At 49.1% G+C, this 26,035-nt stretch overlaps 1 protein-coding gene across 1 annotated transcript in view; it reads right to left on the bottom strand.

The window, feature by feature from the left end:
• The window catches only part of LOC115618518 (tetraspanin-15-like), a 41,507-nt gene extending 33,391 nt beyond the window's left edge, over positions 1–8,116 (bottom strand). The window contains exons 1-2 of the mRNA XM_030510170.1: positions 7,949–8,116; positions 1,073–1,258 (exon numbers count right to left, since the gene is read on the bottom strand). Of these exons, the coding sequence (XP_030366030.1) occupies positions 1,073–1,258; positions 7,949–8,035 (273 nt within the window). The 5' untranslated portion in view covers positions 8,036–8,116. The remainder of the gene's footprint in view (positions 1–1,072; positions 1,259–7,948) is intronic.
• Between the last annotated feature and the right edge of the window lie 17,919 nt (positions 8,117–26,035).

The following is a 26,035-nucleotide window of genomic DNA, read 5'->3' as shown; positions in this document are numbered from 1 at the left end:
AGAAGGAGGCCCCGGAGCTGCTGCGAGGGCTGGAGCAGCTCTGCTCTGGAGCCAGGCTGAGAGAGCTGGGCTGGGGCAGCCTGGAGAAGAGAAGGCTCCTGAAGGGGAGACCTTAGAGCAGCTCCAGTGCCTAAAGGGGCTCCAGGAAACCTGGAGAGGGGCTTTGGACAACAGCCTGTAGGGACGGGCCAAGGGGAATGGCTTTAACCTGCCAGAGGGGAGACTGAGATGAGCTCTGAGGCAGAAGCTGTTCCCTGTGAGGGTGCTGAGGCGCTGGCACAGACTTTTCCCAGAGAAGCTGTGGCTGCCCCATCCCTGGCAGTGTTCAAGGCCAGGTTGGACACAGGGGCTTGGAGCAACCTGCTCTAGTGGAAGGTGTCCCTGCCCGTGGCAGGGGGTTGGAACTGGATGAGCTTTAAGGTCCCTTCCAACACAAACTAGGATGAGATTCTATGATTATATGCTGCTGCTCCTTGGTGGAGGCAGAGATGTTGCTCCTGAGCAAGAAGGCAGGCGATGAGGATGGGTGGTCGGATGCTCAACACACTGACAAAACCCCTGGAAAGCAGGTTAGGAGTGAACAGCTCTGCCCTAGTGTCCTGGATCACTTCCAGTTTGGAATTCAGTGGTAACTTTTGCCTCTGCTACAACCTCCCTTGCAAAAGGAAACAAAGCTGTTTGCTATTGTTATCATCACAGCTAAAGTAAACTTAATGGTGGAGACTTTGCTCCACCATAGATGAGATCTCAGCCCCAAAAATAACTCCCTTGTTACCCCAGGAGGAAGGCAGCAGCACTTCCAGCAGATGTTGAGAGGCATTCAGCCATGGATAACAGGAAAATTAGGCTGGCAGGTCTGCAATTAAATATATCCTTTCCCCATTACCCATCCACTGACTTCATGGCTGAGCTGAAAACACCGAGCACCACATCACACAAGCATTTAAGTTCAGGAAGGGCCACACCATAGCTGGAAGTTGTGGTGGTGACTCATTAGGACACATTAGTTTTCCTCCCTGAGATCACCCAGACCACCCCAAGGCCTGCACTGAGAGTGTGGTAATGGCCTTACCGTCTTGAGCAGCGTCCGGTTGTCCCTGAGGCTCCCCACCATGCCAACGAAGGAGACCCCAAACATGATGAAGCCCAGCAGCAGGAGGATGATGGCTGGAGCCAGGAAGATCCCTTCCAAGGTCTTGTGCTTTTGCCTCTCCACTTCGGCGTAAATCCCAACGCACAAGATCGTGAGGCCAAGGATCTGCCAGGGAAGCAAGGTATGGAATTCGGATTCCAGAGGGGAAGAACAGAGGTTTCAAGGGAGAAACAGAGGTGGAAAATATCCCAGACAGCCAAGGAAACCAGCTCCAGGACATTTACATTTAACATCCAATTCCAAACGGTGCTGTCAGCACTTGGAACATCCCCTTTGCTCAGGGTTGGGCTGCTCTTCCTCTGGCTGAGAAGGGGATGTATAATTGCAGTGTTATCAATATGGTTTTAAGCTTTAAGCCAGGTTTTGCTTGGTTTTTCCTCTCCCCTCCCTGCTTATACCTTTATGGTCTGCCTGAATGCTCCACTTGGCCCTTGCCTTGGGTTTAATGGACCAACACTGACTGACACCAACACTCCACCCTCCCAAACTCCACCCTTAGACAGAACCATCCCCAGAAGGACTCATTTCGCTCCTGGCTTGAGCACTGAATTGCACCCAAACCCGCTCACCCTCCTTTCACACGCCAGCACCAACAATTAGACATGAAGCTCACAGCACAGCTAAGAAGCGCTTTTGATCCCTGGATGAAAGTGCCATAAAGGAAAACAACGGATTATTTAGGACACCATTCCTCCCCTCTCTCTCTCCCTCCGTTGAAACAGCTCTGATTGAAAAAGAGCCTAATGATGCTGGGATAAAGCAGGCTCCAAAAAGGGCTGTTTGCAACCCTTCAGCTCCTTCCACATCAAAGTCAGAACGCTACCCCAAGCGCTTCGTGCTGTCAGGACCTGTTCCCACTGAAGCGCTTCGAGGTGAGTGGCTCCTCCTCCAGCACTGAGCTGACACCTGAAAAGGTCAGCAAGTAAATGGAGGAGGATCCGGAGCCATTTTCCTGCTGCTTTTTGCACCATCCCCATCCCAAATCACCTCCTGGGAGAAAGCCCCCGGCCACAGACTCCTGAGATCAAAAACCGCATCTCCAGAGAGAATAAAAAACCTCTTTTCACTCCTTTTCCATTGCTTTCACCTTTCCAAGAGGCTTCGCTGTTCCTAATGAGCTCACTCAAACTCTTCTGCTAATTCATGCCAACAATCCAATCCTTCATTTTGATGCACAATCTTTGTTTTATTGAGGGGTTGATATTTTTCTTCTCTAATCCACCTGGACACCAGTTCTGGTGTGTTTGTGTAGCTAGTTCATGTCTATCAATCACTGTCTGCTTCCAGGCTCCATCTCATCTATAAAGGAACTGAAGTCTCTCAGAAAGTGAAATGTAGACTTGTGGTATTTTACAGGCACTTTAGTTATTTGAAGGCTTATTTCTGATCACAGGCTTTTAATCACAGCTTCATCTTTAGACTCTATTTTAAGCATCAGGTTGGTGCGTTGGGATTAGGGTTGATTTAATGTTTATCCCTTATATGGTGTCCTGGGAAATATATTTGGCTTGGAAGGTGGGGGGTAGACATTAAGGCACACCATGGGTACCCTGCTAATCCCACATGCCAATCAGAACCACTTTCCCTGTTTTAATTAATCCATCTGTGATGAGAGTAAGGGAAGATATCATGGAAAGTGCACGGAGCAAACCCAGAGGGAGGTACCAGGGCTGGATGCTCTGGGGCTGAGGAAGCAACAAGCATGGGATGGACTTCACCAGTTGGCAAGGGAAAGAAACTGAGGAAGGTTTTCAGAATGGACACAAGTTGCTTAAAAACAGCTTTTCCAGGGCTGGAAAGTACCTTTGAAAAACTTAAAGCACGTGGCATGCATGAAGCTGCTGCAGAGTGGTGCTGGTCCTTCCTCCCAGCATCAGCGTGGCCATCCCCTTTGGCAGGGAAAACCCTGACCAGTGCTATGCTTAACAGCCCTCTTTTCTGGAGAAGGGCATGCACTGCTTATTTGCCATGCAAATGCAATGGGGAAATGCACCCTGCGAGGGTGCTGAGGCGCTGGCACAGGGTGCCCAGAGAAGCTGTGGCTGCCCCATCCCTGGCAGTGTTCAAGGCCAGGTTGGACACAGGGGCTTGGAGCAACCTGCTCTAGTAGAAGATGTTGGAACTGGATGACCTTTAAGGTCCCTTCCAACACAAACCATTCCATGATTCTATGAATATCTTGGCTCTCTCTTTGCTTAAGCTTCTAGTTCAAAAGGTCAGCCAGCCCCTTGCAACCCACTTCGCTAAGGATCAGTGTTGCAGGCTGGACCCCAGCACATTTCCAAGCCCCGCTGGCTCAAAAGCAGTCTCCAATTAAAATAAAACCCAGCAGTTGCTTCTACTCAAAGCATAAGAAAGCATTTCGCAAAGCAACACACACCTCAAGGAAGAAAATGGATATCCTTCCACATCTCCCAGCAAAGGCAGATTGCAAAGGAAGGCTCGCTGCAATATAACGAGGTTTGGAAGAGCAAGCAAGGAGTGATGCTGTTGCAAGATGAGTGGCAGAGGGATTTGGATGGAAAACAGCTGGGGAGAAAGGGCAGCATTCCCTGAAAAGCAACACTGCTGTGGAAAAAATGATGTATTTGGAGGAAAGCAGCAACGTCAAAGCCTGTAAAAAAACTGCAAGGGGAATAATAATGTATTTCATCAAAACCTGCTCATCCCATCGCCCTTTGGCCGGAGATGAGCATCAGAAGCAGCAGCAGAAGTTTGCATCACCCCTTGCGTAGCCTGGCTGCCCTGGTTTCCATCACTGGGGTTCTCTGGGGGTTGGTTTTGCTGTGCAAATTCAATCAGCGCGGATATTCTTGATTCCTGGCATCACAACCCTTTCCTACCACCCACACCCGATGACATGGGAAGGCATATAATGAAGTTTGCTGGTAAATCCTCTGTAGTTACATATTAATTGCCTGGTTATCACCTTAATAAAGTGCAAACACCAGGATAGGCAGCAGCAATTACAACTGTTCTGCAACGCAGCTCAGAGAACAAGCAAACCCGCACTTACGCTCCAACGAGAGGCTGATTACCCCGTTTCTATCTGATTACCACCACACCATCAAGCCATCACCACAGGGAAAGCCAAGGGGGTGGCTTGCAACTCCTCCAGCCCTCATGGTGAAGGCGTCCTGCATCAATTCTGCTCTTCCACGCTGGGAAGAAATCACCTTTGGTTTTAATTTCAGCCCTGCTTGACGTTAGTGCTGCTTGGAGCTTGTAGGAACTGAGTGGGCAGGGGATGGAGGGCAGCAAGGCCTTTTGTGCAGCTCCAACTTAGTGGGATAACGGAGATGCTGCTTTTCTTCTCCAGCTATTTCTCTATTTAATGGCAAGGAAAGAGCTAGGGTGGCAAGTTAGGGACATGGGAAAGAGAAGAGCTAAAGGTGGAAATCCCTGTCCCACTGATTGCAGAGTCATTTAAAGATCTGGAAGTCAAGAAGTGGGTATGAAAGGCAATTAATGAATCAGAAATAACAGAATACACAGCTCAGGGTTGCTGACAGGGTTGGGGGGGTTCCAAATGGGTGGCTTGAGCTTTGAGCTTGAGCTTGAAGAGAGCTTTGCAAACTCCCAACTTCAAGCCATGGGCTTGTGCTTGTGATTGCTTCTGATCCTTGCATGACTTAACTTTGGCACAGAGGCAGCTACGCCATGCTCACAAGAGACCTGCACACTCCTCCCAGTGCTAACAAGCGACATGCGCAGTCCTACCCTGACTTAAAACCCCACTACACACCTAAGAGATGCCACATTCTCCTTCTCCAAGACCTAAAATGACTCAAGTGACAGGAGTTACTCTGTGTCAACAGGTACCATGAACCCAAAGGGACGTTAACACAACCTTGAATGGTGTTCGCTGGATGAGTCAAGGCCACGCTAACAACAGGCAGAGATTTCTCCTTACTCAAGAACACCAAAGAGTCACGATGACGGTGGCTTCAAGCCCACGCAGACCCCATCAGCCAGATGACATTGAGTCAGAGCTCAGCGGTCCAGGGAGGAGCACAGGGAATGGGGCATCGCTTCATTCTCCGTGAATGACCAGAGGTGCAAAACCAAGGGGGAAACTCTTGTTTTCCAAACCCCAGCTCACACGAGAATCCTTCTTCCCAGATTTTGAAGACCAAATGGGCAGACATGGCTCTCCTGCTCCTCCTCAGGAGGTTTCGTTGTAACGTACTGGTGAGAAGTCATGATACAAAAAGTGCTGAAGGCTTTTAGTCATTGAAAGATAGAATCATGGGATTAATAATACAGTGATTAAGTACAACACATACTGCTTAACTGCTGGTGGTATGTAGGAATGTGAAAAATATGCTTTTATAAGGGTCAATTAAACCAGCAGTTTTCAATTGTGTTGGAGATGTAAGATAGGGAAAGAAGCAGTTATTCAAATCTATGCTCCACTGAATCCTTGACAATGAGGATTAAATCTACCTGTATAAAACCAGCTGGTCTAACCTCTGATGCTCGAACATCTCTGCCCTTTGCTCCATGTTTGGTTTAAAGCCACTCTCCGGCTTATCCCATGCTCCTTTACTGATTTTCCCACCTATAAATCAATGCTTTCATTACAGGAAAGCACTGGGAAAGATCTAGCAGCACTAGATCCAGTTTTCTGCAGCCTGAGACAACACTAAGCTATAAACCAGTGATGCATCTCACCCCAAACCTCCTCAGTCCTTCATGGTGAACCAACTCAAGCCTTGTTCCACTGAATTTTTACTCTGGGAGGGTTAAATGCTCAAAGCCTTCATGCAACACAAGCAAGAAGCTCCTACACAATCATTCCCTATCGAGTGCATTTAGCCAGAGGGAAGCCCAGCCCTGGTCACATCTGGTTTACAAGGCTCTGAAGGGGTGAATTAATATGGTGACATGTGCAAATGAGGCCAGAAGTAGGTCATGCAGCTGAAAAGCTCACAGGAGCTGTGCAGTCATAGAATCCCAGCCTGGTTTGGGTTGGAAAGGACCTTAAAGCTCATCCAGCTCCAGCCGCCTGCCAGAGGCAGGGACACCTTCCACTAGAGCAAGTTGCTCCAAGCCCCTGTGTCCAACCTGGCCTTGAACACTGCCAGGGATGGGGCAGCCACAGCTTCTCTGGGCACCCTGTGCCAGCGCCTCAGCACCCTCACAGGGAAGAACTTCTGCCTTATATCTGACCTGAACTTCCCCTGTATCTGCATGGATTCAATGTGACAATGTCTCCGCACAAGGACCATCCCAGACTGGATCAGACTGATTCAAAATGGGGTTTTTGCAGTTATTTTCCAGTTGCTGGGAAATTGAGTCTCTTCTTGCTGCTGGACTCTCTAGAATTTCCCTCTGAGCCCCCCAAAACATCCCAGCAATTAATAAGCATCTGGCATCAAGATTGTCTCATCATTCATCTACATTTGCAAAGTGCAGCCATGACCTGGGTTCAGATGAAAAGGAAAAATAAGCCCCTGCTCCTCCTCCCCATCCCTTAAAGGCATCTGGGGAAACCTCAACCCGAGCAAAACTCAGCTCTTTAGAGAATCCAAACCCACGCTCATAGGATTGCCCACAAATTCCTTTTGCAAGCACAGATCTTACACTGTCCTTAGCCCAAAACTCAAACGACAGCCACAAGTAGGTTAAAGAAACTGGACTTCTCCAGTGTCACTGGATGCAGTGGGAAGCACACAAGGGTCCTGGCCACCCCATGGGAGATACTTGAATCTCCTCTCCCATTGGAAACCTTCCTCCCCAGCAGGTATGAAGAAATCAGTGAGATATTCTACAAAAACCTCCTTATTCTTACTCTTACTCTTATTCATTATTCTCCTTCATGCCCTGGGATGGGCACAAGTCATTTGGTGCAGGGAGACAATGGCTTCACCATCTCCACCTAGTGAGGGCAAGCAGTGCCCACCCAACTGAGCTCATTCATTAAAAAGAAACTAATTAATAAGGAAATAAAAAGCCTTTTCCAAGTGCTTCTGACCCTGTTTAATGTTCACAGCCTGCCTGGGAAGTCACATAGGTATTTTTGCAGTGACACCTATACTATGAGGTGCACTCTACACACCCAGCAGGCAGCCATGCATGGGCAAAGGAGGATTATTTAAACCTCAGCAGGAAATATCTGTAAATATGGGCTGGGTTATGCAAGATGAACTCCAGGAAGATGCTAACTTCATCTCTCATGCATTCACCGAGGATGCACATGGGGAATTTCTTGTGTTCCTCTCCCCTGCTCTGACATGTCTCACGCTTCCCAGTTGCCAGGGAAGCTTGGCCCCAAGTGGAGCTCAATGGTTCCATACTGCTTAAAAACAAGCTTTAGTTTGACCTCTTAAAATAACCAACCTGGCTAAAATACCCGCTGCTCCCTGCCTACATCCATGCCCTGTCCATGTTGAACAAGGTAAAAGCAAAGGCTGAGAGGGGCAGGGGGGATCCAGCTCACACCACCACCCAATGGGTTCTTGTGTGATAAAACCATTAAATTTCCTTGTTTCTGCTCCAAATACCTCAAAAATGTGACTCGCTGCCACAAAGGATTTGCAAGAGGGGTTCTAGGGAAGAGTAGTTGCAGGGAGGTGAGCTTAAATCCACCAAACCCCATTATTTCACCAAAAATGCCCATTCTGGACCCAGCTAGTGCCAAGCACGAGCGGCTTCACAGCACCAGGTTTTACCCCAAGGATTTGGTGCCTTGAAAGGGGAAATGTGGATGCTGAAAAGTAAAATCCAAGCCACATGGTGGGGGGGGGGGGGGGGAAACACCAGGAAGGACACAAAAGCAACCGGAGCACCTACCGAGAAGAGAGTGGCATAGGTGGACAGAGCAAATTTGATGCTGTAGTAATAGAGGTGGGAATTCCGGCACCCGGAGGCTGGAGCCATCCCTGAGGCTCCGGCGAGAGGGGTTCAGCTCGCTGCCCGCCGGACCCTGCCTGCTCCAGCCAGCTCGTACACATACAGCAAGCCTTGAACTTGGGCTGCTGCTGCTCCAACTTCCGCCTGGCAGGAGCAGAGAGCGATCAGTGGGAAGGCAGCAGCGGCACAAGCGGCCGCGTTAACCCTTTGCTGAGGTTGCCGCTTGGTTCTGCTGCCGAGAGCACAGCAAAGCTCTGTTCAATCACACAGAACCGCGGTTGGAAGGGAGCTTAAAGCTCCTCCAGTTCCAACCCCCTGCCACGGGAAGGGACACCTTCCACTAGAGCAGGTTGAAGTAGGTTTACTCTAATAATTATTCCAGTGATTGGCGTATAATTTGATCTGTAGCAAGTTTTTAACAGCAAATGTATTGCAATCAGGGCTGAAAGAGCCTGTTGTAATCCTGCAGCAGGAAAGGGGGAAGTGGCAGCCCAAAATCTAGCCAGAACAGGGATAGATGCCCCCCAGGCAGTCGCTTGGAGCCCAGGGATGTCCCGATTTACCTGTTGTATCTTGCTACTGCGTGTAACACCTCCCTTTCAACACCACCTTGAGCTGCCCGGTGCTTGCATAAATAGGAAGAAGGAAAGAGAAGTGATTACACCCAGGCTCAGTGAGGTTTAATGCTTGGAAGAAAAGGTGTGAGGAGCAGGAAACCAGCACCAGGAGACCGCATGGTTCCTGGGAACAGTTATATGGCTGTACAACCACAGTACTAGAGAGTGTAAAACTGATGTTTAACTAAGAGCAAAAAGAGGCGACTGGAAAAGCTGTGTCTGCAGGTGGTCTCTGAGGATGCAGAGGAGCACTCTTTGTATCTGCAGCTTGACTCCTTGTGGGTCAGAGATGGGAAGAAAAAGAAGCATTATCTGCAATGCAGCTCGTGGCCTGGGAAGTGGTTCAAACCCTCCTGGGAGGAAGATGCTGCTTCTCTCTGGGGAAGCCAAATGGAGAATTTAAAGCAGGGTTTGAAGAAATAACAGCAGCTCAGGGCTGTACCGAAGAATGCAGAGGCCATGCTTAACCCAGCTTATAGCAGACGTAGCAGAAGAGATCATGTCCCTTTCCTTTTAATATATAGGCTGCAAGGGTGACAGCAGAGATCTCATCTCAATCTCCCCTCTGGCAGGTTAAAGCCATTGCCCTTGGCCTGTCCCTACAGGCCCTTGTCCAAAGCCCCTCTCCAGGTTTCCTGGAGCCCCTTTAGGCACTGGAGCTGCTCTAAGGTCTCCCCTTCAGGAGCCTTCTCTTCTCCAGGCTGCCCCAGCCCAGCTCTCTCAGCCTGGCTCCAGAGCAGAGCTGCTCCAGCCCTCGCAGCATCTCCATGGCCTCCTCTGGACTCACTCAACAGCTCCACAGTTTTACCAACCTTTGCTTGGAATAAGAACCCCCAACAGCCAGCATTGAACAAGAGACATCTGGGGAGATGTGATTTCGTTCCTCCATCCTTTCTGTGGTTTTGAAGGATACCTCAGCCAGGAGAACAGTCAATTAAAAGAACAATACCCACTTGCCCTTGTGATTCTCTGGGTTTTTAACCTCTGTCAGGTTTGACACTGCACTGGCACAGGAGAGTCAGGGCTTCTTTTCAACTCGTTGCACAGAGAAATCATAGCACTTGGTGACTAACATGCTGTGCATTCACCTATTGATAGAATGTTTGCTGCACGCTAATTCAGAACTCAACTTACTGTGCAAAAGAGCAAGGGAAAAAGATTATTTCTCTCACAACCAGGCAGTGACACAGCTAACAGATGTCCAAAGCAGCAGATTTAAACCAGACTTAAACCCATCAGGTCTATAAGTAATGCCTAAAATTTCCATGTTAATTTGAAGCCACATTTCACTTCATCTCATTGGAGGTTTTACCAGTAATTTCAGGCTCTCTCCCCTCCTCCAGAGCCACAGGCAAACCGCAGCCCTCTGGCAGTGTAAGTCAGGGCAGAACACTGCAAGCACATCACATCACAGGCTCTTTCCCAGCACCATTTCCCCATCAGTAATTAACACCCGATATTCCGCACGTGGTTAATTACGCCACACAACTCACTCCTAAAAATAGTTGTGCCTGCAGGGATGGGAACAGGAATAAAATCCTCCAGGTACCTCTGTACAACACCATCAGGATGCTCCAGAAAGAAGTTGCCTTGCCATAGCGCTGATTGTCGCTGTCACTTGGAACTCGGGCAGAGAGCATTGCTGGTGCGCGGTGGTCCCATGCATCAATCAAGGATGTCTTATTCCCCTTAAAAATTCATGGAATCCCGGAACGGTTTGGGTTGGAAGGGAGCTTAAAGCTCATCCAGCTCCAGTCCCCTGCAACGGGCAGGGACACCTTCCACTAGAGCAGGTTGCTCCAAGCCCCTGTGTCCAACCTGGCCTTGAACACTGCCAGGGATGGGGCAGCCACAGCGTCTGCCCATGGCAAGAGATTGGAACTAGATGATCTTAAGGTCCTTTCCAACCCAAACTATTCTGTGATTCTCTGGGCAACCTGTGCCAGGGCCTCAGCACCCTCACAGGGAAGAACTTCTTCCCTTGGGAAGCTTAAATACCTTCATTCAGACAAAAGCACGTGCGCAAAAGCAGTGGCAAGTCCTTCTGCAGCTCCCACCCTCACATACACCAGCAGGAATTCAGCATTTTCCCTTCACCAGACACCCAGAAATCTTTACATTAACTTGTTTTTCTCCAAGTGAGTAACATTTTATGCTGTGCTTTTCTTTCTGCAAAGGAGATCATGAAGAACAAGTGCTCTTCCTGCAGCACAAATGCATATGGACACTTTCTGCTTCCGTCTCTAGAGATGCACTTAGAGTTAAATAGGCAGGACCTGAAAGCACCCATTTATTCATACTAATGTATAATGGCTGAATAATGCACAACCCAGCTGGACATGAGGGAGAGGCAGGAGTAGCACTTAGAAAGCTTAACATAGAGTGGAATAAATCCTGCATTTAAACAGGACTATGAAGCTTTGCTTTATTTACCATCGCTGCAGCATGATGCTGCCAGGGTATGGAGGGAGCAGGAAGGGTGATGGGAACAGGATGGGTTTATTCCTGTATATATTCCCCCCCCTCTGGAGCTGGGGAGGGTCAGGGGGTGGCTTTGCACATGGGGAAGGAGTAAACCCTTATTTAGGGGGTTTAATCATTAACATGACATCATTCCTGGAAGCATCAGGGCCAAGCAATCATTAACCACTGGAAGAAATGACTCAGCTGGTGTTTAGTGCTCAGGACCAACAGTGGCTGTTCAAACCACTGGACATCAACCAGCAGCCAAACTTTGGGGGTTTGAGGCCATTCAAGGAGGTGATGCTGCTGCTGGAGAAAGGTTTTCCATTGCAGGATGCCCAGAGGATTCCCTTCCCACCCCACAAATCACCCCAAGCTTTAAAGGCAGAAAGTTTCCTATAACAATCCAGTAAAACCAAACCCTGAGGCTGCAGGAGAACACATTAAACCCTCCGAGGGACCAAGCTGTGCTGTTAATGTGCCCATGGTGGTGCTTTGGTCTGCTCTGCATGCAGCCAGCATACCAAGTGCCTGCAATAAAGATGCTGCTGCTTCCCCCGAGCGGGGCTCCCGGCATATTAATTGCAAATCACTGGCACAGGGAGCTCAGCAAGCCCAGGAACCCGACTGCCACTCAACTGAGCCAGCTTTAGCTTTGCAGATGCAACTGTGCCACCCCAGAAGGATGGAGAGGACCTTAAGTAAGTCCTACCCTGGGGTCCAGGCAATCCCCAGCACAAACACAGGATAGAGCAGCCTGAGAAGAAGGACTTGGGGGTGTTGAGTGAGGAGAAGCTCCTCATGACGTGGCTTCAGTGTGTGCTTGATCCCAGAACCCCCCCGTGTGCTGGGCTGCACCCCCAGAGCATTAGCAGCAGGTCAGGGAGGGGATTCTGCCCCTCTACAAAGATGCTGCGAGGGCTGGAGCAGCTCTGCTCTGGAGCCAGGCTGGGAGAGCTGGGCTGGGGCAGCCTGGAGAAGAGAAGGCTCCTGAAGGGGAGACCTTAGAGCAGCTCCAGTGCCTAAAGGGGCTCCAGGAAACCTGGAGAGGGGCTTTGGACAAGGGCCTGTAGGGACAGGACAAGGGGAAGGGCTTGAACCTGCCAGAGGGGAGATTGAGATGAGCTCTGAGGCAGAAGCTCTTCCCTGTGAGGGTGCTGAGGCGCTGGCACAGGGTGCCCAGAGAAGCTGTGGCTGCCCCATCCCTGGCAGTGTTCAAGGCCAGGTTGGACACAGGGGCTTGGAGCAACCTGCTCTAGTGGAAGGTGTCCCTGCCCGTGGCAGGGGGTTGGAACTGGAAGAGCCTTAAGCTCCCTTCCAACACAAACCAGTCTATGGTTCTATGAAACTGAAAATTAGCCCAATGCCTTGTATACCCGATGCTCGAGCCACACACGGGAATTGCTTTTCTTTATTGGCCCATTAATAAACCAAGCTGCCAGTTTCCAAATGAAACCCTACACACTGCACACCAAGTCCAAGCTATATTTAAGCACCAGAACCCACAATCCCTACTTCCCTCAGTGTTGCTACCCCCTCCTGCAGCAGCTGAAAGCACTAACCTGTTCAATAAACAGCAGCAAATGAAAAGACCTTCCGTGGTAAAATTGCATTACTCAAATGACAGCTTGGCCGCTATTTTCCTTTCCTGGGCAGGCAGTGATTAAAGTGGGGGTTCTTCTTTGCTGCTGCAAGCCACAGCACAGCTGGTTTGCTACAACTGCGAGTGTGGCAGCTATAAAGAACAAAGTGAGCAGCAGGGGGGTGGGAGGAGAAATGGCTCCAAGGAGTTAAGATAATAAGCAAGCGATGCTGGAAGATGATGAGCAAGAATAAACCCAAAACATCAGTGTGCAATTTGCTGATTTGTAAAACACTGATTACACGAGGAGGATGGGGAGCAGGACTTGGAGGTGCCAGGATCAGCATCACGCTGCAGCCACCGTGCCCATGCTCGTGAGAAAAGTGATGTGGAGATGAGGAATCGCTTGCTCCTTTGGTTCAGTCACACTCAAGCATCTCCCTGGGTCAGCAGCAGTCTGCAGAGCATCATTTCTAATAGCATGGGACAGAGCAGTCCTCCACAAACCTGCACTGTTATATCCCTTGGGAAGTTTATTATCCACTTGGGAAGTGGCTGATCCTCCCAGCCTCTGCAGCTCGGAGCCCTGTAACTTCATTAGAGAAGGTAGGACAGCATTGCTTTCTGCTGGGCATTTGCAAGTTCATGGGTGCCCAGAGTTTCTGCTTCCTTCCAGAAGTCCCAATTCACTGGGGTCACTTCTTTACTGCCCCCATTCCCCCAGTTTTAACTATCTTGGTGTCTCCTTTTCTGGACCATTCCTCTGCTGAGCCTCAGTGCTGGAGCTGATGGGTGCAAATGCAGAGCTCAGCAGGGTTAAAAATGGACACAGTGGGACATCTGACAGAGCTTCAGCAAAATATCACTTATAATTTGGGCTAGCACACACCAAAGTGTACAGAGACTGCTGGGCTTACAGCCCCAAGACATCAGGTTTTGCCAGCACAGAAGTTAATAGCAAAACAAAGATGAAGTTGTAGCTCATCGGTGTCAGCTTTGCCTTTTCCTGGCTTTTTTTGTTCTTAAAAAAAGATTTATTAGTCCATAAAAGTCAGAAAAACAGGGATTTGATTCCTTTTCCTATGCTCCCTGCAGCGCTTCCCACTTGGGAAGCCACAGCCCCAAAGACTCTTTCCAAAACACTGTATCATTGCAGTTCACTCCATTAGGAAGCCTCAGTAATTAACCCACAGCAAATGAACTCATTCCATGCATCCCCAACACTAAAAATAACCCAAAACCTACAAATAACCCCCCTGTACCTCAACCTCACAGTCTGTGTGGGGTCCAGACCCATGTCTCCACTTGGGAAATGAGGATGGATATGCTGCAGTTCTCCCATCATACCCATTCCTCATCCTGTGCTGAGGTTTAATCTCTGCTGTGGTTATTCCCCTCAGTAACGTGGGTTAGTGGTGGCCTTGGCAATGCTGCGGTAAAGGTCAGACTTGATCTTAAAGGTCTTTTCCAACCTGGTTGATTCTATGATTTAATCCACTGCCACGAGATACCTGACCAAATACACTGAGTAATAAAGTCATTGGGCTGCAGAAATCACCCAGCAGCTTGGAGAAAGAAACAACCTTTCCCTTCCATTCTCAAGTGGAGTGAGACAGGTTTAATCACCCACAAATTATTTTGGGCAGATATTTGCCTTGCTTTTTCCCTCCTCCTGAATTGTGCAGATTTTCTTCTTTTAAAGCCCAAAAGCTTCTTGAAGTCTCAAAGCCTGTTATGATTCACTCAGCCTGGGAGCCACCACCGTCAACCAGCCCTCATTCCATCCCCAGTGAACGTTCCTAGGGTGATTTGCTTGGCTTTTCCAGCACAGACTGTCCTGCAGGATCATCTGTGCTGTTATGATGGGGAGGATGGATGCAACATCAACCAGCATTGCAGAGAGCTGCATCTTTCTGCACTAAATCACAGCAGATATTGCAGAGAGATTTTGATGCTCAATGTGTGGTTAAACTGCTCATGTATAGCCTAGGAACTGGAGAAGATCCATCGAGTCTGTGGCTTGTAAGGAGACATACAGCTCTTTCCAAACTCCTTCCCGTCAACACACGACCAACCCTGGACCAGCACATCCCATCATATGGGAATCGCGACAAAGCCAAGCCTCTAGTGGAATAAAACCCCTCAATTTTGAGCCTCTGGCTCAAACTCCAGAATAGTTTCTGGTTTTTCCTCCAACCACAAAAGCCCAGTTTACAGCCCTGGTGACACACAAACATTGCTCAGCCCAGCCATGGAACACTGCTCCTTCTCAAGCCTTCAAGAAATTAGGGACCTAAAAAATACCCTCCCAAGCATATCAAGGATCCAGGTAGCTCAGTATTAGTGCCCAGCGTTGGCAATAGGGACCAGCTGCCCAAAGCCAGCATTGATGATAGAGGATGCTATATAGGGAGAGCAACAACCTATAGGAGAAATGTAAAAGTCATGACCCACACATTCCCTTGTCCTTGCTTTCTGAGCACCTCAAATAATGTGGAAATGGGCATTTTGCCTCTAGAAAACCCACAACTAGAACAAGAGGTTGGGTTGAGCAGAGCCCAGTGATTTCACAAGTTCATGGTCTGCACACCCGGGACTTCAGGGCTGGGTTTTCCTCGATAGGGTCTCAAGGAAGCAGTGTGCTTCACAAAGGTGGTGTACAGCCCTATGGGCTGCAGTTAGAGTCAATTCATTTACGTTCCTGTAATAGCACAGCTCTGTTTAATCCCTCCCTCTACCCAAAAGTCTCCCAGGCTTAGCCATTTCCCAGGCACCCGAGACCTAGAAACAGAAATACTAATTCAACAGCTTAAAAAGAAGTCTTTTTAGGTCTTTTCCATGTTCTGGAGCTGAGCCTCATGTTTTCAATGCAACAGTGATGATGTTAATTCAGCCATAAGGATGGAGAGCAGGGAAAACCAGATCTGAATGACATATTAATCACAGAACGTGAGACAAAGAACTGTTACAGCTCAAGCCAGGACAGGGTTGTGTCAGGGTCCGACTGTCCCTGTGATGGTGAGGGGATCTCCCCTTTCCAAAGGGTTAAGTCCTCCAGCCCAACAAGCTGCTCTTTGAGTAAAGGGCCAGGGTGCACAGTGGTCCCCCAATATCCCTCAACTTCCTTCTCACTTGGTAAAATCTGATCTCCTCCAGAGAGAGATAGTCTCCAAACATACACCGTTTCTGATTCCATTGGAGTCTGACCGAGTTCCTTTTCAAGTTTAGCTAATTCCATAGCAGTAACGGAACCTCCTTGGTGGTAATCTGTGGGAATTCGTCCTTTCCCCTTTTCTGAGTATATTCTGGCAGGAACCTTTAACTTTTCCAACCTTAGTCTCGCCTATTCCAGGTCACTTTGAGGTATTCAATTGTTCTCTCGGCCTGTGGAGAGGTGCTTTTCTCTGCCAGGAGTTGCTCTTTCAGGGCTAATTGCAAGCAGTTAGCCTGATTTTTCTCTTTGTCTAACTCTTCTTTTAAGTTTAACTACCTGGTCCCGCAGGGATCAGACCAGGGCTTCTAAAGTTGCTGTTTCTCATCATACACGTTGTTAAAAGCCAGCTAAAAGCTGAGCAATACCAGCTCTCAACAGCTCCTCTTTGCACTAAGTAGTAGCAGGATCTCCTCACTTGATATCCCGGCAGGAGAAGGGATTCACAGCCAGAAACCTGTCGTAAAATCTGTGTGTGTGGGAGCAGAAAATAAAACAAATCAGGGAAGAGAAGAGAATCTCTGCTGGCCAAATAAATGGAGAAGATTTATTCCACCTCCAAAACGTTGCTTTTGCTGGTGGGCACAGCCTGAAACCTGCTCAGAGACAGCAGAACAGTAACAAAAATGAGCAATAAAGGATCATCTCAGTTCTCAGTGCCTTTTAACTCCTATTTAGTGCTGCTCATCTAAGTTTTAGAGCCTCCAAAATACACGGGAAGCTCTGAGGAGATACCAAAAGCCCCAGTTACCACCACACACGTCTTCAGCAGAGCAGAAAGCACATGAACCCACAGCTGCCCAGCATCCAAGCACTGAGTACAGTTAACAGCCAACTCCAGTGTCTCTACAGTAAATGCATAAATCCTTTTAATCCCTCAGTTGCTGCTTCCTTGGATGTGTCAGTCAAGCTCCAAGATATTTCCAGGCCAAGCATGAGGAAATTCAGACTGAATAGCTTATTGCTAAGAATAGCCATCCTCCCTTGAAGTCATCTTCCTGCAGCCTCTGTCCAGGGAGGGAAAAGCTCCCCCACAAAGACTGCACCAATTTGCTAGTTTAAACCCATTTTGAGATGCAGCATCAGTAAGCTGAATTCAGTTTCTTGTTAGCAGCAGGTCTCTAAACAGACCTACTATATTCCTACTACAGGTTGAAAGAGGATAAGTGCTCAGTCTCCATTCCCCTTCCGCTGAGGTGGTTGGGTGGGCTCACATGGGCTGCAGAGTCTGTGCCAGAGGATAACGCAGCAGTGATGAAATCAGGTCTAAACCAGCATTATTCATCCCATGGACAACAGTCCTGTTGCCCCCAAACCCTTGCACCTTCTACACCTAAATGATAGAGAGCAGCTGGGACTGCAAGAGCTGCAGCCACCTTCCAGCCTTACTCCTCCCCTTAACATTTGAATATCACCCAGGACTGAATTTCACTGTCAAAATATAACTCAATTTCCTTAAGACTTTTTTCCCCTCTTACACCCCAAACCACCACCAGCTGCTTTAGCAATAGCTTCACCGCTCTGCATCCCTGCTGCAGTCAGTGATGCTTACTCGATCGATGCAAGTCCAGCCCTCACACAGCTGGGAAAATAAGCACTAAACAACTTGCAGATAGAGCTTTAGAAGCATTTACTATGGGAGGCAGAAATGCCCAACACAAAATGAGTCACCCGAGCAGCTTTTCCACCAGAATTCCTATTGCAACCCAGTATGGATTGATAGCACCAGTACCAGGAGCTACCTCCTCTATTGCGGTAATAAAAGCTCCAGAGGTTTTCTAAATCCCTTGTTCGTTCATAAACCAGGAGACATCAAATCCTGACAAGCATCTGGACAAAGACATCAGTTTGGCCATGTTGCCAAAGATGAAGTCCGCAATTAGAAAAGTGTGTTCTAGACAGAAAACCACTGTTAGCAGCGGTTTATCTGGGGTGGATGCCAAAGGTGCAGCACCCAGGGCAACTATTAATTGCCATTAATGACCAGTTGAACAAAAAGCTCCAGTTACTAAGATAAATTAGAACTGCAAGTCATTGATGTCAGCACTAATCAAACCTTGGTGGATAAAACACAGCCACCAAGCTCAGCACTGCACAGCCGCAAGGGCAGATCTGTGTATGAGATGCCTGCTGTGACCAAACCCCCTCTTTTCCAAAAAATAAAATAAGGATTGGCACTAATTTTAGCATTCCTGCCTAACCCTGGATGGGGCTGGATCAGGTGGTCCTGTGGTTGTTTCCCTTTACAATGCTATTTTGCCCTAGATGTGCTTTGTCCCAACAGCAGTCTCAGCTTGAACTCGCTGCACAACTGACTCATCTGCTGCAGGAAAAGCAGCAGCCACAGGGAGGAACCCAATTGAAAACAAAATACAAACAAACCCAGTCGTGTACAAAGGAAACAAAAGCAGTTTGGGCCAAGGACAGAGCAGCTTTGCTGGTCCCAAACCCCAGCGGGGCACCGAGGGATGCGATGATCAATGCAATATCCGCCACCTGCGCTTCCTCAGGGGGCAAAACTGAAGTGGAAAACATCAGAAGATGACTGTGTCTGCCTATAAATCAACTCCAACTCCCCTCTGCCTCCATCCTCCGGCCATTTCCGCCTTCCCTTCAACCCTTCCCCATCCCAGTGGCCTTTCCTAGCTTCGAAAACCATGGAAATAATCAAGGTCTTTTCTATCTCCTGCCTTCGGGAGCTTTATCCATCCTGACAGTTGTTGGAGCTGCTCATGATGCAATTATCTAATCAAGCCCTTCCTCCGGCAGCCTGCACCGAGGGAGAGGAGGCAAAGCCGGTGCGCTCCTCGGATGTCACTGAGGTGCTGGCAGGACCCTTGGCCATTGCCCTGCCTTGACCAGCAGTGGACAAGCCACCACAGTCCTTCCTGTGCTTTTCCTTTGCAGCAGTGGGGTGTAAATTCAGTTGCAAGCCATAAAGATTCCCAGAGCACATTTTACTTTCACATTCCCAGAACAACAAATTTGTGGCTTAAAGCCACTTTACTTCCACCCATGCAGGCCACAAAATTCCACCCAAAACACAGTCTCATTTTTTGGACCCGTTACAACCCTAAAAGAACCATAGAATCCTGGAATGGTTTGAGTTAAAAGGAATCTTAAAGCTCATCCAGCTCCAACCCCCTGCCATGGGAAGGGACACCTTCCACTAGAGCAGGTTGCTCCAAGCCCCTGTGTCCAACCCGGCCTTGAACACTGCCAGGGATGGGGCAGCCACAGCTTCTCTGGGCACCCTGTGCCAGCGCCTCAGCACCCTCACAGGGAAGAGCTTCTGCCTCAGAGCTCATCCCAATCTCCCCTCTGGCAGGTTAAAGTCATTGCCCTTGTCCTGTCCCTCCAGGCCCTTGTCCAAAGCCCCTCTCCAGGTTTCCTGGAGCCCCTTTAGGCACTGGAGCTGCTCTAAGGTCTCCCCTTCAGGAGCCTTCTCTTCTCCAGGCTGCCCCAGCCCAGCTCTCTCAGCCTGGCTCCAGAGCAGAGCTGCTCCAGCCCTCGCAGCAGCTCCGGGGCCTCCTCTGGCCTCGCTGCAACAGCTCCACATCGCTCTTGTGTTGTTGCCCCAGAGCTGGACATGGAGCTATGTGGAAAACGCAAACTCACCTACAGGTACCTCTGCCATCCCCCACGCTGCAGCCAGGATCTCCAAGGACAGCATCTCAACACTGCTTCCCTTTGGAAAGAACCCAAGCACCTTCTCTTTTAAGAGCAAAGCACATTAAAGCAGAACCCGCCTGAAAATCACAGCACTTGTCTGACAACACCCAGCACATGCACAACTTGGCAATTTCTCAAACGCCCTTAGGAAGTGCTTTTCAGGAGGGAATCCCAGGCTGTCCTTGCACTACTCAGCTATTTATAACCAGTGGGGTTTGGCATACCCAAAACCAAAAGCAACCTGCAGGAAGCTGTAACTAACCGGGAGTTGTCTATGGGAACTCAGGGACAGCACACTCTGGGTGGGATGCTGCCAGCAGAGAGCAAACCCCATCCAGCTTAGAGCCCAAAACAATTCTACTCATAGAAACATAGAATGGTTTGGGTTAAAAACGACCTTAAGATCATCTAGCTCCACCCCCCTGCTGCAGGCAGGGACACCACACACTAAACCAGGTCACCCAAGAGTCCATCCAACCTGGCCTTGAACACTACCAGGGATGGGGCAGCCACAGATTCTCTTGGCACTCTGTACCAGCACCTCACCACCCTCACAGGGAAGAACTTACTTCTATCCAACCTGAACTTCCCCTGTTTTAGTTTGAACCCATCACCCCTTTGCCTATCGCTACAGTCCCTAATGAAGAGCCCCTCTCCAGCACCGTCGTAGCCCCCTTCTAGGAGCTGACCTGCAGACTGTTTAGGGAAGTTACGCACAGAGCTCACATGCCAAAAAACCCACCCCTAAATTCCCCTTGCAACAAGGCCAGGAGACTCTGCATCCTCCTCTCCACTCCTACAGCACCACGGCAATGAGCCACGGTGAGGCACATCCCCTCATTTAAAATGGGTTTTAAATGACTTAGAAACACACCATCTTTGAGCATCCATTTGCAAACACACACCCAAAAACCAAGAAGAGGAAAGGAGAGACTCAAACCCAGCAAGATGGATTTGGGTTTCAATTGCTCAGAGCAATCATCCAATTGAGCCGCCTTCATTTCATTTGCTCTCAGGCTGCAGAGCGGAGCTGTTTGCGTTACGGATAATCCCAGCTCTTCATTTAGAACACTTCTGGCACACGGGGCCAGGGCCAAATAAAGCCATCATTTAATAAAGAGAAGGCCAACACTTGGAAACACGCAGCACTCGCACCGTAACGAAGAGTTATAGTGAGCAGAGAGCAGCGGAGGCACGCGGCTGCTTCTTGGTGTGCTGTGAGCCAAGCAGCGATGGGCTGAAGCCAAACCAGAGAGGTTCTTCCTTCTGTCGACACTGAAGGCAGGAGTTTGCAAGACAAAGTGACCTCCCTTCCGATAAAGGTGCCGTCATCCTGTGTCCGGCTCTGGGGCAACAGCACAAGAGGGACGTGGAGCTGCTGGAGCGAGGCCAGAGGAGGCCCCGGAACTGCTGCGAGGGCTGGAGCAGCTCTGCTCTGGAGCCAGGCTGAGAGAGCTGGGCTGGGGCAGCCTGGAGAAGAGAAGGCTCCTGAAGGGGAGACCTTAGAGCAGCTCCAGTGCCTAAAGGGGCTCCAGGAAACCTGGAGAGGGGCTTTGGACAAGGGATGGAGGGACAGGCCAAGGGGAATGGCTTTAAGCTGCCAGAGGGGAGATTGAGATGAGCTCTGAGGCAGAAACTCTTCCCTGTGAGGGTGCTGAGGCGCTGGCACAGACTTTTCCCAGAGAAGCTGTGGCTGCCCCATCCCTGGCAGTGTTCAAGGCCAGGTTGGACACAGGGGCTTGGAGCAACCTGCTCTAGTGGAAGGTGTCCCTGCCCGTGGCAGGGGGTTGGGACTGGATGAGCTTTAAGGTCCCTTCTAACCCAAATCAGGCTGGGATTCTACAACTAGAGAGGATGAGCTGGCATCACATCCTACTTTTGCACACATTAAGTTTTCCTCCCCTGGTGTTGCCCAGATCTGCTCCTCCTCTGCCCCCACAGTGGGTTAAAGCAGCTGCTGAGCAACCTCAGCAGTCGTCTGCCTCGAAATTAAAAGCAGCTTTGCTAAAGCTGCAGCAATTCCCCAAATCCTACAGATCACCTTGTCCACAGGTCCAGGGAAAATACCAATAAACTCATGCATAGCCTGGGATTTGTTGCTGTAGCTCTTGCTGCCAAGACTATGAGACCTGAGATTTATTCCTCTCTTTGGTCTCTGCACACCAGCATGGAGGCTGTGGCTGGCAATTCCTTGAGCTTTCCAGAAGGACCCAACACTTTCCTATCAAAAGAGCCCTCACAAGAAGAACAGAACAGATTAGAAATAGATAAGTCTCTTCTCTTCTGAGAAACTCTTGAAGAGCTGAGTCCACCTCCAGCAAGAATACCTGAAACTTTGAGCTCCTGCATCTCGCAGCTTTGGTTGAGAGGCTGCTTCCAGGAATTCCAGGAATTTCAATTCCTCCGCAACCATGTCCAAGTTACTGAGTTCATCAAGATGGTAACAGCCAAGATGAGATCAAGTCCCAGAAGTTCCCATCTCCAAGATGCCCACAGCTTGCAACAGGGGAGACAAAGGAGATGTCTGTCCTTGCTAGAGAAGCTGGAGTAGGGGCCAGCACATGCAAATGATCACATCAGAGGTTTCTGACTCTGTCCTCAATTCTCCCAGCACTTTCCTACAAGGAACCTACCTAATTTGCCAAAAAAATTGCCCCAGCAGCTTGATGTACCCCCAAAACCCCCTGTTTTAATTGGATTTATTCCTTCAGGTAGCTCAATGCCGATGCGGTAAGCTCATCCTGGCCTTAAACCCAGCCTAGGATCACTTGGGTTAAGGGCAGCTTAATCAGGTGCCAAAAACAACAAAAGCCTTTGTGCTGCTGAGATGGTTTAAATCCCAAAACACTGAGTTGGGCTTTTCTGGTGGTTACAGTGTGCTCCCAGTGCCATTCCCAGCAGGTAACAGCAGCAGGAACATGCCACCAGCAGCATCTCACACCCTCTGTGCTCCTCAGCCCTTTCCCCCCCAAATCCCCAGTGTCCACACACATTGTGCACTTACTTGGTTGTTGCACAAAACTTTGTACTCCAAAAGTGTTTCCTCCTTGCTCTTGGCACTAAATAGTAAACAACTGGGGTAGGCAACATGGGGACAGCAGCACACATGGCTCTGGACACCAGAAAAAAGGAGCTGCAGAGCATCAGGAGCAGAAATATCCCTCCCAAGATGCTCAGAAGCTACTGAGCACTGCTTTGTACCTTCAACTAAATAGTGGTGAACGTTGGCATGAGCCACATACCCTTTTTCTTCATTAATTCTTTTAATGCACTAGACCCTTCTGCCTTCAGAGCATCACCTGAATTCCCTTCTGCTTTCCAAGGGGTGATTTTGAGAAGACAAAAGAAAACCAACACACAATTTCATTTCCAGTAGCAAAAGTCCCTTTGGTTTTCTTCCTTGAAACATTCCTGCCCTGCAGTGGCTCCTCACCTTTTCATATCCCTAATTCAAGTGTTAACTCCTCTCTCTCCATCAGCTTCTGTCAAGAAATATTCCTCTTTCCTTCTTTTATTGACTTGGGACCTGTAACAGAAGAGTTTTCCTACTCAGACTCATTGCTCACCTCTCATTCAATTTGGCCACCACATCTCTGGCTGGGCTCACACCATCTCAACTCAATCTGGGCCATCAGCACAAGCTGCATTTGGGGAGGAGTTAAAAGAAGGGAACAACCACAGCTAAAACAGATCAACCACTTTGTTTTGGAAGCAGCAAAGATGCAGTTTAGCTCATGCTAAAGCACTTTGGGCAAGTTTTCTTCATGATTTATCCACTTACGGCTCAGGTGAAGAGAAGGACTCGTACCTTTTGCTATGAGTCCACTCTAAATAGCTCAGGGCTACCCCTCCAGCCCTGTTGTCTTCACAGGTAGAGGCTCGATCGCACAAACCCACCTAAAGCTCTGGTCTTCCTTGAGCCCCAGCATCTCTTTTGAGGATGTTGAGCCTCAATTTCAGGACAGCATCCTTCCCACACACATTCCAAGGTCTCCCATTGCCTCCAAACTGAGGAAGTCCACAGCAAACATCCCTTCCCTAACAGCTTGGCATTAAAAAACCCACTTTATCTCCTGGAAGATTGTTTCTCAGCAGATGCTCCATTTCTACCATGAAAGAACGATGAGAAAGCCCAGCCAGGAAAGCAAGCTGGAGCTGAAATACACGTGGGCAATGAATCTGCTGTGGCAGAAGGGCTTTATAGAGCTATTTTTAGGGTAGAACAATACCAGCCAATTAAACCACACACAAAAAAAGAGCCATTAAAACAAGAGTCAGTGGTTTGCATACAAAAAGGCCCCAAGAAAATGTTGTATTCCTCAGCTAAAAGCATCTCTTGCTGCTTTTATTTGCACAACCCCGCTCTCTCCAGCCCGTGGGGTTAGAAGACTGAAGTTTAGTACGGAAATAGACTCCTGCAAGGAATCGTCTCACTCTCTCTAGAGTCCTCCAGCAAAAGCCAATCTAAACCTCTCAATATTGGATCCTTGCAAAGACGGTGAGTTAAGAGGTTCTGGGAATCGAGAAGAGCTTTGTTAGCTACTGCTTGGTCTAGGGCCCAGCTCACTAATTCATTGACAGGTAGGGCAAGGTAGCAAAGGGGGTGTTACTAGAGGAGAGGATCATTTGTAACCACAGACATCACAAGGCAGAAGTGATGCTCTATCTTCTCTTTTACCTGGCAAGCAATAACTGGAGCTGCAAGAGGTGTTTGTAAAACCAATTCCTCTGCAGCCATCATCTGGATCAAGTTGACCAGGGCATGAAGGGTTAACAAACTTTACAACCCCGGTGTTCAATTTACCTTCACAGGGAAGAACTTCTTCCTTACACCCAACCTAAATCTCTCCTGATTTAAAGGGCAACAAGACAGAGGCGGGACAAGCCCAAACCTATCAGTTTTGGGGGAGAAAGAGAAGGAAACACACCTCCAAGCTTTACCACTGGCCACTATAGATAGATTCTTTCTATCTGGGAGCAAAAGCCCCAGGAGGAGGCTGGCTGATCCCTGCACACTTGGGCACCTGCAAACCAGCACCAGCTCCACCATCTTCACCCCTTGAACCTGCACAGAGGCTAATTTTGAGCCCATTAACCTTTATTTCCCATCCCACCTCATAAAGCAGCATCAACAGAGAGACGAGGGGCAACTTCTCCCTCTCCTGCTCCTTTGGACTCCTCTCTGCAGCTCACCCATTCCCACACCACATTGCCCCTACAGCAGCTCTTCTTGCAAGAGGTCATGGCTGGTCCAGGCTTATCTCCATCCTAGTAATGGCTGTTGGGCAGTTAACATGAAGCAGGACCTTTGGGGCAGGGCAGGTCAGACAGCAGCTGCCCCTGGGTTTGGGCTAAATCCTACCCAGATCCAAAGCCCTGCAGCCCCCAAACTGCTGCTCTGCCAGCTCTGAAGTTCAAAGCAGAGACATTTTGCCTGGGGCAGAGGAAAAGGCTTTTGAACATCCACAAAGGCTTCTGAAGAGCATAAAGATGAGTTATTCACCCACACATCCAAAGCAGTTGCTTTGGTTGGACGTGCCATGCCTAAAACAATAAAGTTCAGCCTAAGTTTGAGCCTTTTTCCACTCAACATAGGGAATAAAGCAAGCAAATGAGGGGATGGAGAGGGATGATCACTCTGGGCCGAGTGCTGCTGGTGAGAACCTGTGTTCAAACAGCAAAACTAACACAAGGTGGGTTAAATCAGCAAAGGATTGCCCCCAGACAGGGGAGGACCTTTCAGCACTCACAGCCAGGGGCTAAATCAAACCCATCACTACAAGTTTGGGATGGGTCCCACCATCAGTCCCTCCTGGACCAGCACTTTCCTTCCCCAGCTTATCCTGGTGTCATGTATTGCTCAGCAGCAAACCCCTGTGGTTTACTTTGCTGATGCTGGGTTTGCCCATCGCTACCTGCAGCCTCAGGGTTCCACAACACTGCAGAGCTGCAAGAAACCCCACAGTTTATCCTCCCTCTTCTCTTGCTTCTACAGCCTAGAACTGCTGTGGTCACACAAGGTCCCAATTGCAAGAGGGATGCTGCAATGCAACACTTTTAGGGTCTTTGTAGTTCACATACAGGCTTAAATCCATTTGGTCTAAGAAGCTCCAAAAGTCCATGCCACCATGCAGCAAACACACAGCACCCCTTATTCAGCAGCTTAAGAGTTACACTGGTGATTGCCAGCACATAACACAGCTTTTGATGGGGCAGGACATGACTTACAAAGCATACAATAAACACAAACATCACAGAGTGGTTTGTTTTGGAAAAGACCTTAAAGCCCACCCAGCTCCAACCCCTGCCACGGGCAGGGACACCTTCCACTAGAGCAGGTTGCTCCAAGCCCCTGTGTCCAACCTGGCCTTGAACGCTGCCAGGGATGGGGCAGCCACAGCTCCTCTGGGCACCCCGTGCCAGTGTCCCATCACTCATGTAACATTCACCTTCTGCAAAGATTTCATCCGGCCTCAGCAATG

The sequence above is a fragment of the Strigops habroptila genome, chromosome 21, assembly GCF_004027225.2.
Source record: "Strigops habroptila isolate Jane chromosome 21, bStrHab1.2.pri, whole genome shotgun sequence".
NCBI lineage: Eukaryota > Metazoa > Chordata > Aves > Psittaciformes > Psittacidae > Strigops > Strigops habroptila.
Note: the sequence above shows the minus strand (reverse complement) of the source record. Positions and strands in the feature narration are given on the sequence as shown.